General features: G+C 40.8%; 1 protein-coding gene across 2 annotated transcripts in view; it reads right to left on the reverse strand.

Annotated features, from left to right (window-relative positions):
- Positions 1-11,867, reverse strand: part of PBX3 (PBX homeobox 3) — a 230,638-nt gene extending 218,771 nt beyond the window's left edge. For both annotated transcript variants that reach the window (XM_060014147.1, XM_060014146.1), the window contains exons 1-2: positions 11,377-11,867; positions 10,361-10,434 (exon numbers count right to left, since the gene is read on the reverse strand). In XM_060014147.1, the coding sequence (XP_059870130.1) occupies positions 10,361-10,434; positions 11,377-11,576 (274 nt within the window). In that variant the 5' untranslated portion in view covers positions 11,577-11,867. The remainder of the gene's footprint in view (positions 1-10,360; positions 10,435-11,376) is intronic.
- Positions 11,868-12,226: the final 359 nt, after the last annotated feature.

Here is a 12,226-nt window from a genome sequence, read left to right on the forward strand (position 1 = left end):
TTCTGAAAGGGAGAGCCTTGTCTTTCCAGGCTGCTACATCAAAACTCAGCAAACTATGCCTGCTTAAGGAGAAATAGGTTGAGAATTTCTATGGCTTAGCCATAAATTCTAACATTTAAAGTTGAAAGGAAAAACTTTATGAGCACTTATCCTTTTTCTCGTATTACAATGGTTGACAGCTACTTTTTTTAATTGGAAAAATGTTCATATTTCTATAATAATTCACTCCTGTATAGCAGTCAATTAAGTACAAACTTTAAACTCCCAATTTTCGAGTTAAAATAAAGCATACACATTGATTATAGTTTGGTTCTAGAAAGGACTATTAGATATCCAGCCAATACTTTGTAAATTAGAAATTTTAAAGTGACATCATAATCATGGTAATTAAAAAATAATGATAATCGGTCAAAAAAGGAATTAATTGGTTTAATGTTAGAAAGTATAATATTATTAGACTGATTATACTGAAAGGAAGAAATATTTTCTTTATTAAACACAAAAAAGTCATAAATTCAGGTAAATCAAAAATTAGTTCATATAACATACTGATGGAATATAACTTATGTTTATAGAGTCCATCATTTTCTGGCATTCCGTTTCTGTACTTGGTCAGAGTCGAAAGGTCAGGAACCACGAAGTCAGTAAGTTCCTAAGGATATCCTCACTATCACATCACTGCTCTAACAAGTGGTGAGCAGGAGGAAATTCAGACAAGTCAAGCACCCACACCCCATACACAGTTAAAAGAATTTCATTTTTTTTCCTCTACTGATTCCAAAGAAGAAGTATGACGAGAAAAACTGGAGGGTTCTCACTTATTTGAATAACAAGTGAAAATCTAAAAATACCTTCACTGTACGTTATTACCAACTATATCAGTGGGTTTTATAGTGACAGCCCTGTGCTATAATTTCTGAGAAAACCTCAACATAAAGCTCCATAAACCCAACCAGTCCTGTAATGTATCGCCTTATCTAGCACACAATCATTTCAAACACAACTTTTCATGTTAGTATAATTTGTTCAAAAATGGTAATAAATACATCCTTGAAGCCAGAGAAATCATTGCACAATCTATTGTAACTTGTTCTTACTAGAACTGACAGTTAATCCTCGACCCAAGATCCAATGTAGAATATTCCAATATCACTTGGTTTAATTAAAGATATTCATTATACACATATCTTTTAATGGACCAACACTCCGAATCAACATTATAAATAATCTGGGCCAACTGCAGAGTAATGTCTGTGAACAATTATCACAAAACTAAAACATGGATGGCTGTCAGTCGGTGGCAGAGTTCTTGCTTTCACAATAAATATAAAATCAATTTCCTGTTCTAGTTCCTATTCCAAGTTGAAAATGATATATCTGACTATGAGTTCCAACTACCTTCATCCTTAGGGGTTTTTTTTGTTTGTTTTTTAAAGAAGAGAGGAGAAAAGAAAGAAACTTATGAGACCACCTAAGTCAATTCTTCCTCATTTGAGGGCACTTGGATAGTAAAGGTTTCTACATAATGTGCACATATGAGCTTGCCATTTCACATATATATATATATTTTTTTTTCTTTAAATGCTGTGATTTCCCCCATCAAATGCCACTCAAGTATTTCAAAAGTCCCTCCCATAATTCCACTATAAATTCCTATTTACAAAGGCTCAGTACATCTGAAAGCTAGTAGTAACCTTTCATTTAAAAAATAATAATATGCAGTTTCAAAAGCTTTTTGTTCCCATTTCAATCAAAAATAACTTCAGGGCTTCCCTGGTGGCGCAGTGGTTGAGAGTCCGCCTGCCGATGCAGGGGACACGGGTTCGTGCCCCGGTCTGGGAGGATCCCACATACAGTGGAGCGGCTGGGACCGTGAGCCATGGCCGCTGAGCCTGCGCGTCCGGAGCCCGTGCTCCGAAACGGGAGAGGCCACAGCGGTGAGAGGCCCGCGTACCGCAAGAAGAAAAAAAAAGGAAAAATAACTTCATATGTTTCAAATGAAATTTTGCAAGTAATCAGAGACTAATGAAGACTCATTGATTTAACTAGTTAAGGGAGTCTGAGAAGGGAATGAGAATTTAAAGCAACCAAGTATTTCATTTAGAAGAGCAGCTAATGTGTAGGTACACTAAGTCCTCTTCACTAAGAAATACAATCAGGACTCTTGTCTCAGGAGAGACTCTCATCCCCCTCTGTGTGCACATTCCTGACTCCCACTAACATTAACAAGCACCATACATGCACTCGGAGGAGATGCCAGCCTTGGTAGTATGTATGCATGGCAGCTGTGGTGACTAAATAATCCATACGGCTCTGAAGAGAAGTTATGGTTTGTTGGGTCTAGAGGCACAGCTACAGTGGTGGAATTCAGACGCTAGAAACAAGCCTCAATCTGAATGCTTGATCCAAACCCTCTCCTGTCTAACCATACCTCAGATTGTAGTTAAGCCTGGGTTTGGAAATTCTATCCCTAGCATGGTTTACACAGGTAGAAGTTCCATATTTGAGGAAACCTTAATTTTTTCACAGGCCCAGAGTTCTGTCCTCCTCCCCATCCACCACTCCTAACCCAGCATTCACTCATGCATTTCCCCAAAATATATAGGAAATCACATAGTAGTTTTATAGAGAGAAAATCAAAGGCCTGGCTTAAACCACAAAAGCAAAATCAGAATCAAGTATGAAACTCCATCTTCAACACGAAAATCAAATAATACAGTAATCTTAACACAAGAGATATATGCTGAAATGTAAATTCCACAGGTTGTGTAAAGGGCAGAATTTAACCATTAATTCTAATTCTTCCCAGCAATTAGAATTAGGTACTTAAGTCAGAGTCTTAATGCTCATTTAATATAGTTTCCTGAAGCCCAATTCAACAACTTCTTCATCCTTTCCAATGAAAAAATATTCTTATGAAGTTCAGTTTATACTGAAGACATGGGTGCATAAGCACACATACAAGTTTACACTTCTGAAAAGAAGTTATAACAGTTCACTAGCCATTTTGCTGAAATTGGGCTTTAGAAAAAAAAGACTAGATGACACAAAGTTCTTAGTATACTTTCATGTATAGAGAACACAATGAAAACTTCGTATTTGTTATCCCCAGTTAGGTCAGTTAATATTCAGAAAAATTCTTTAATATTACATCTAAATAATCATGGGGGGGAAATCCACCAATGTTCTAGAAGCTTCTGGAGACCTTTCAATCAATTTTATTTATATGCAAAACCAAGAGAAACTTAAAAAAAAAAAAAAAAAAACACAAAGCTCCTCCTGATGCTAAAGCTCTCAATTTACTGACAGGCAAATGGCTTCATGCTGCCACTTAATCTCATTTCTTGCATAATGCCCTCTAATTAGCATATCAAAGTGAATTAATACTTCTAGGGCATTAGCAATGGGGAAATCTGCTCCAGGCTCACAATAGCAGTTAAGAGAGAGCCAAGAAATCCTCAAAAACACCACAAACCACTTTGCATTGCAAAACTGTTCAATTTATTTATCCTCTCTCTCTAAACACTTTTACCGCACACTGTTTTACTACTGTTCACCAAACAAAATGATAATTGCCAAAGTTACCAGCATCTGTAATGCCTGTTTAGAATCTTAATTTAGATTATGTTGCAGATAATTTCTATATGCAACCATTTGTTCTATTATAAATGTTAATATAGAAACAGAGAAAATGTTGACATTCTCAGTTAATTTGAGTTTGAAATAAAATTTTATGGGATTTTTAAATTTATTAATTTTTTAATGTAAAAAGCCACCTGCTGGACTGTGATGCATAAGAAATATGCTTTGAAAACTGATGTATCACATAAAACAAAACAAAACAAAAAATCATTTTGCCATAACATATGTTGAGTCTCCCAAATAATGGTTTAAACATTGTGAGGAAACAACGCATTAAAAGGATACATTGTATACCAAGTTCTCATTAATATGATCACACAAAAAGGGTTATTGTTCAAAACAGCTTAACATTTGTAAAGCACTTAAATTGAAGAAAACAAGTACAAAACTTTTAACAATGATTTTTATCCATAATTACTTTTAAATGTTTTCAGTCCAAATGAGTTACTATCACGTAGATATAGTCAGTTAAAAAAAAAAGCTATGCCAATTCAACTTAACACATCCTATCACACCAATTTTTTTTTACTAGACATACACTCAAATTTAGTACCAAAGCAAACTACTGTTACTATCAAAAACTACAAACATCTTATATTTATGGAATATGCCTATTTTAAAAATAACAATAAAGAAGAGATTCTGGTTACTATTCTGCCTACAAAGCGGGTAATTAGAATCAAGTGTTGAAGATTAATGAAATTTATTTTCAAATATGTTCTGTGTCTAAAGGTATATAAAAAGATGGGGTTTTTTCCAGAGGCTCATTCAAGCATTTCCTGCTAATTTATTTGCTAAATATAACACTATCACATAGCTGTGATAGCAATTTGTGTGTTTGATTAACTTCTATAACTTCGTAAAAAATCTTTTAGCCAGATCTAAAAAACTTTGACCAATTCACACTACACAGTGATATAAATTATTTACTCTCTTCATACGTAAAGACTCAAATGGCCTACTGAAGTAGAGCAAATGCTTGAAAAGGTCAACATGGGAGGGGGGTGTGCAAGCTTTGTTAGTCAGTTACTACCTAGATCATGCTGATCACACTGATAAATGGCTAAAACACAAGACTGCTGAGAAAACAAATAAAACATAATTCTCATAGTGTCAATATTGAAGTAATAAATACCTGAAGTTGTTCACGTGTACATAGAGGAAAAATAATCTAAAAATCCTTATTTAACTTGATGTGTTTGGTGCTGATGCGTTAAGTATTTATTCTGAATAGATACCTCAATGGTATGAGTACAAAATAAAGCGATGACTGATTTAGGGTGTGGTTCATGAAATGTGGTTTTCATTCTTCATAGCCGTACTTCATGGAACTTCATCCTACACAATGCCACCATAGACTATCAAAATATACATAATCTAAATAAAACATTAAACTTAAATGTCTTGGAAGTAGCCATTTACAAAATTTGTAAACAGAAATCTAAAAGTACAAGCAAAATTAATTAAAAGGAAAAGGATCCTAACATGAAAGATATACACACATATATTTTATGAAAGCCAGTGAACCAATGTGTCCTTTGAGGCAAGGCAAGGCTTCCTTTGCCACTGTATTAATATACTTCTGATTCAGAATAAAATTATGTAAATTAGTATAATAAAATAACATAGTAAAGTCCCAAATAAAAACCAGAACTACACAAATCTATAATAAAATGAAGTCCACTAAAACTGAGGCATGAAAGAATTACTTGCACAGATCAAGTTAGTATTGACAATAGGGTTCAATATCCTTTTACTGGGAAGAAAAAAAAAGGGTTGGAAGACAGGTCCATACTTTAAAGATAATACCTGCTTGATACCTTAGATCATGAAGTTCCAAACCAGTAGAGAAGTAAGATTTTTTTTTCTAAGTTGTCTATGAACGTATTACATGTATTGTCTTCTAAGGATGGGAGAGGAAGAGTAAAGAAAGTTAGAAAAACATCACTCTTTTACATCCTCCCTCAAAATTTCCTTAAAAAGCTCCAGTAAGTTAAACAAATCTATAAAAATAGAAAACAAAAAATATTCTTAAACTGCTCTGAGGAAAAATTTGTAATAAAGCAATACAATTTATGACATTTCCAAGATAAACTAACTTTGTATTTTTTCCCGTTCAAGCATTTAATATTTCCAATGTAAACAAGCCATAATGCCTAAAACTGATATGAAATTTACAACGTTAAAGGTCCATTAAAATTTGCTTCAAAATAATTTTGAAAGGGTGGGAGTTACAGAGAACACAAGATTGGCCAAGTGTTGCTAACTGCTGAAGGTGGGCAATGAGTTCATAGGGATTCAAGTTTCTCTTCTCTATGTATATTTTACATTTGAAGTTGTTCATAATAGAAAGTTTTTTAAAACTAGAAAATAAGTTCACAAAAATGAATCATGTATGGAACAGTGCATTTGTTTTTAAAACTTTGGAACAAATAATGATAACTATATTGGAAGTATCTCAAGAGCAACTTAAAAGAATGTACGCAACATATATAACATTTAGACTCACATATAACAGTTTTCACCTTTCTTGTTAAATTTTCACTTGATGGAATATTTGGGTTTTATACACTGGGAATTGAAGAATTACATGGCACTGAAGAAGAAAAATGAACAAATTTTTATATTGAAGCATTAAAATAAAAGAAAACAGACCAGAAAGACACCGTGAGTCTCTAAACCTTCAGAGTCAGAATTAAATAGAGAGGTGTTGACTGAGAGTACTTGCCTTACCCCTCTGAAAGCTAGTCACACTTACAGCAGTAAAGATAAAAGGTTTAATCATATATATCATATTCTAAATGCATATAAAAACTCACAAGCTACCTTCTTGATCCAGTTTTGATATGTAAAATCCTTATGACTCTTTCTAGGGAGGGTTCCTTTAAAAGGAAAGCATTTTTAATAGTAATTTCCTTCTTCTCCTTAAACATAAAAAATACTTCAACCAGTCCAACCAGGCAAGCAGGCCTTTCTCTTCCCCTGCGGACACCTCCTGCAGTAGAGAAGTTCATTAAGTTTTATGATCTTCCCAAGTCAGTCCTGCTTATAAGCCTCACAAAGGCCACAAATCTGGCAAACCATCATGTATGCCATTAGACATTACTAGTAAATGAATGCTATTTAGGGTTTGTGGTGGCAATAAATCAGAGTTTGGTTGGCAGCTATCAATGTGGAGTATTTTAACCTACCGTTTAGAAAGGAAAAGGTTATGTTGATTTTTTTTTTAATACACAACATTTTTTAACAATATGACTCAGATTATATACTGTTGAACTTTCATTTTAAAATTTTTTTAATACATTTTTTTCTCAAAAAGAGCCATTTCCTTCATTCAAACTCTCATAATTAAGGGCTTTGGAAAGAAGACAGATTTATGAGGATGGAATCCTCTCACAAAGTACTTCAACAATCAAGATTAAGGTGGCCAGAAAGATGTGAGGGAATGCCCCCAAAGAAGTATGTAGATTAGGAGACCTCATAGCATCACGGATATTTAATGATAGATAGATGGTAAAATATGGCTAAAAAAAAAGAGAGAGAGAAAGAAATCTTAACATATCAACAATTACCTCACTGGTTGCTTACTTAGTTTAAAATGGACAAATATCTTGTTTTAAAGCCTGTAACTTTCAGGTGCTTTCAAAATGCATAAATACCAAAATTCAACAATGACATATTTCTGCCCCAAAATAACTGTATGATAAATTTTATGAAAGAACACATTTTCAAGAAAAAGCAAGCATCTCATAGTACACTTTTCCTACCTCTGAACAAGAAAAAACTATAATTATGGTAGATTACTCATTTATATGTCAAAAAGGAAAAATACCTTTTCTTATTTGGTAGGAGGGAAAAAAGATGTTTTCCAAACTAAATCCCTCATGTGCATCAGAACTTGCAGTGCTCACTGCCTGATCAGAAACCTCAAAATCTACTGGGCAGATCTACAAATACGTGGATTTTTTTTTAATGATTTTGTCTTATTTTAGAAAAAGCATAACTGAAATGACATTATCCATTGAAAGGACAGCTTTACCCCCCATCTCCCCACTAGTCAACCCCTTACCCCTCTATTGTGCAGGATAGAGTCATCACGTAATGTTCCCAGTTTCTATTACAAATGACTAGGTAAACTTTCTCTAGGTTATAGAGAATTAATCTTTGGATACTATGTTATTAGATTTAATAAAATGATTTTTTTAAAAGCATTATGCAATATACATTATATCCTACAATGCTTATTTTATAAGTTCACTGTTTCCAAAGCATGACTGTGGGAACAGATTGGGGGTGTGGGGGGAGGCCTGGAATTTGCTGTCCCAGTTTCTTTGCTTCGGTAACACTAATGTCTACACAGCTGTTTTATTTCAAATCAAGGATTCTGAGTCCAGCGTCCCTGTCTCCTTCTAAGACTAGTTTTGGAGTGAGGTGGAGCTATGGGTAGCAGGGGAGAAAGGAAAGCAGAGAAAGAGCTTCACCCCCATCAATCATTCAGTACTTAAATCCCGTCCCTCTCGAGCTCAGAGAGGCTGGCAGGAAGATGCCTCTGCCCAAGACAGCCGCCTTTACTCTTTGTCGGCTGTTGGCTTTTACAAAAGAGATAACGTGCAAACTTGGATCCGCTGGCCAAAGCACAAAAAGAGGATCTAATTTACAAGTTATCACTGAAAGCCTCACAAACAATTTTCAAAACACAAAAATTTCTTTTGTCAGCTACCTCTTGCTTCTTAAACAGCAAGCGCCCTGCCAAAGCTCTCTCTGCCAGTAATCCCAGACTCTGAAAAGGCTTGTTTCTTTTTCGTAACTCACCTTTGACATGAGGTTGACTATACTTTCCTTTCAGAATGGTGTAACTTAAGTCTTGTGCAAATAAGCAACTAGAGGACTTACGCTTCCTAATTGAATTCTGCCTGCTGCTAAACGTCTAAACAAGAAAAGCAGTTTGCTGGGTTTGGTTCTCAAGCTAGCTAGGCCAAAACTTTAAAAAGGCAAAATAATAAATACAAATCATGAGGAGGGGGTGAGAGGGGAGGGACATCAATCCCCTCTCCTAGTAACATAAAGCCGTATAAAGTTGAATCAATCTTAATATTCACAACATAGTCAATACCCCAGTGCTTAGCTGTCAGCAGAAACTGAAGTGGAGCCCTGATAGCAAGAAAACCCTTGGACATTAAGCAACATAATTTACTGAGAATTACACACTTTTAGGCTTCTAAACTAAGAATCTTCAAGATTTAATGCTTGATGTCTCATTTTATAGTCAGATAAAAATTAGCTATGTTTTAAATCACAATGCTTTCTAAAGGTAGCTAAAAATCAACAGAGTAAAAGTTAGTAATTTTAAATGCCTGTGGTTTTCAAAAGTAAAATACATCTTAAAAACAATCACTCAACATTAAGAAACCATGCATACTATGTGAATGAAAAGCAGGAAAAGCACTCTTTAAGGCTCTCAAAATTTGTTGTTAATTATGGTTTTAGCTTATATTTTAATACACAGCAATAACCCCTCATCTTTTATTGATTACTTTTAGGATCAGAATAGAATTGCAGGGTGAAAAATCTGTTTAAAAGGAGGGCAACTCTCCTACCAACTAACAATTATATACAGTGTGCTATTATTTGTACACTCAATTTAAACACAATCACATTTAACCTTTTAAATATCTCCACTTAAACGCTGCTATAGCCTAGACTTTAACTTTCTCTTCTTTTCTCTTGCCAACTTAAAAAATGGCAACTTTATAATACTGTATACCCATCATACATACATACACACACACACACACACACACACACACACACACACACTTGTTCACCATATACAGGGAAGATAACGCCAAATAGGACCTAAAACATCTAGATTAAATCTCTAATTCCACTTGACTCGCTACTATCACCTCAAGACTAAAATATCTTCAATTTTAAAAAGTCTAACAAGGAAACTAAGTTGAAATGAATTGTCAGAAATTTGTCTAATATGTATTTGTAGTTTTCATTCCAGCACTTCTGTAAAAGCTGTCTCCTCATATATTCCCTGCCTTGAACACTTCAAAAATTGCTCAACCTGCACCTGTGGACCTTTTTCTACTTCATAAAATATATTAAGTATGCTTACAATGTAATGGCTTTAAACATAAAATTTAATAAAAATATTAATAGATGTAATAAATACATTGTATATGCCTAAACACATCATTACCCTTCCTGCTTCTTAAAAGTAGTATTCCCAACTAAAACACTAATTCAAACATGCTACTGGAGTCTGTTCAATTGCATCTATTCTTCTATCTGTGGAACTGAAGCTTAAGGCTACGTAAAACAAAGTTCGGAATATGCTTCTCCCCGGGTCTCGGTCCCTGGCATCCAGTCTCCCGTTGCTCCTTTTAAAAACTGACATACAAACAAGGCGAAAGGAGCAGGAAAGGGTGGCAGGCGCTCCCGGCCCTCTCCCCGCCTGCAGCCAGGGGTGGCCGCCTGGGGACTGCGACCCAGACCCGTCCGCATCTACACTTCATTTTACACAAGGAGCGGAATTAAGAAATCGACTCCAGATTTATTGCAGTTTTTTCTCACGATCAGGAGGTGGGAAGGAAAGAATGATCAAAGATGGCGGTGCCCAAAAGCAGCAGCTCTCAACTGGAGAGTCGAAGGAGTAGCTCGGACCCCACCTCGGGGGTCTCCGGGCCCACTGCGGGGCGCAGCGTCTTACCTGTTTTCTCTTTGATCTCACACAGGACGCTGAAGAGCGCGGGTTTCATTCTGTGACAGTTCAGGGCATGTTTCCTTAAAAAACAAATAGCAAAACACAAAGGTATTAGCATCACCTATGGAATAATATGGCGCCTTCCTTTAAGTTAGACCCAATATTTAATTCCGGCCCCCTATTTTGGAAGGCTCTTTTGAACCATCGCAAGTCAACCGAAACTCAAGTTGACTAGTTAGCGACAGCCGACAAGCTCCGGCGGCTAAAGCTCCAGCCCGCACGAAGCGCGACCCATCTGCCCGGCAGTCAGCAGTCTCGGCCACCGCGGGACGCGAACCTGCTCGGGGAGCCGCGATCCGGGGGCAGACGGCGGCGACCCGCGAGAGGCGACGGCGTGGAGGGGCTCCTGCGTCCGCCCTCCGCCGGGGGAGCGGGCGCTGCGCGGGCGGCCGGCCGGCTGCGGCCAGCGGGCGGTGACAGCTCGGCAAAGTTTGCGAGGCGGCCCTCCCTTCCCGAGAACTTGGCCGCCCGCGCCCGGACCCGCCGGGGAACCGCCCAGCGCCCAGCGCCCGGGCCGGGGCGGCCGCCCGCATGGCGAGGTCGTCCCGCGGCCAAGCGGAGCCGGGCGCTGGGACCCTGGGCCGAGGAGAAAGTTGCACTTCCCTCAAGTGCGGCCCGGGGCCCGCTCGCGGCGGCGTGCACCCGGGTCCGGGCGGGAGGTTTGAATCCGTGCGAGGGGGCCGGGCTGCCAGAGGGCCTGACTAGGGGGGCGGGTGAGAGACACCCACAAAATCCACGCGGCACGAAGTCCGTCCCGCGCCCCGAGAGCAACTTTGCCGACTCCCACCCGCGTCGAGGGGCGCCAGGGCAAGTCCCCCAGAGGCCCGGGCCGGCGGCCTGTTTTCGGAGAAAGTTCCCCGCCCCGGGCTGAGGACCCGGCCCGGGCGCCACCCCGGCCCCGACTGTGCCGCGGGCCCGGCTCCCGCACACACACAAAAGATGCTTAATGAGACGACACCAACTTTGCTTGCGCCTCGTCCAAGCTCTGGTCGGTGATGGTCATGATCTGGTGGAGGATGTCGCCGATGTCCTGCTTCCTGCCGTCGCCGTCCGCCCCTTCGTGGCCGTGCGGGGGAGGCGGCAGGGCCATGCCCCCCTGCACCGAGTGGCCCGCCAGGTTCACCCCGGCCAGAGTCTGCAGCATCCTGGATTGATCGTCCATCCCGCCGCGCGCGGGCGGGAGCGGGCGGCGGCGGCGGCCGAGGCGAAGGCTGAGGCGGCAGCGGCGGCGGCGGCGACGAGGGAGGAGAAGAAAGAGGGGGAGGGGAGGGGGAGGCGGCCGCGCGCTCCCCGCCCGCGCGGGGAGGGGGCCGCCCGGCCGGCGGGGCCCGCGGCTGAGGCGGTGCGGACGGGCGCCCGCTCTGGCTTCCGCCGCCGCCGAGGCTGAGGAGAAGCGGCGGGCGGAAGCGCCGGGCTCCGCGTCGGTGGCGGAGGCGGAGGCAGCGGCGCCCGCTGCCCTCACGCGGCCGCCGCGCCGCCTCCTCGCCGCCGCGCGCCCCGCCGGGTGGCCCCGCTCAACTTGCTCCTCAGCGCCAGCCGAGTTGCCGGGACGCCCGCCGCCCCCCGCGCCAGTCTGCGCACTCCCTTCCCTCGGCCGCCGCCGCCGCCGCCTCCGCCGCCTCGGCCGGGCGGGATCCGAGCCCCAGCGGCCCCGGGGGAGGGAGCGGCGGCGGCGGGCGGCGGCGCAGGAGGCCGGCGGGCGGGCCGAGGGGAGCGGAGGAGGAAAGTTTGGGAGCGGGCGGACTGGCGCTGCGGGTACGCGAAGCCCGATGGAGGGCCCCGGCGGGCAGTGCGCGGAGCGGACAGCAGATT

Source organism: Delphinus delphis, chromosome 6, assembly GCF_949987515.2.
Source record: "Delphinus delphis chromosome 6, mDelDel1.2, whole genome shotgun sequence".
NCBI lineage: Eukaryota > Metazoa > Chordata > Mammalia > Artiodactyla > Delphinidae > Delphinus > Delphinus delphis.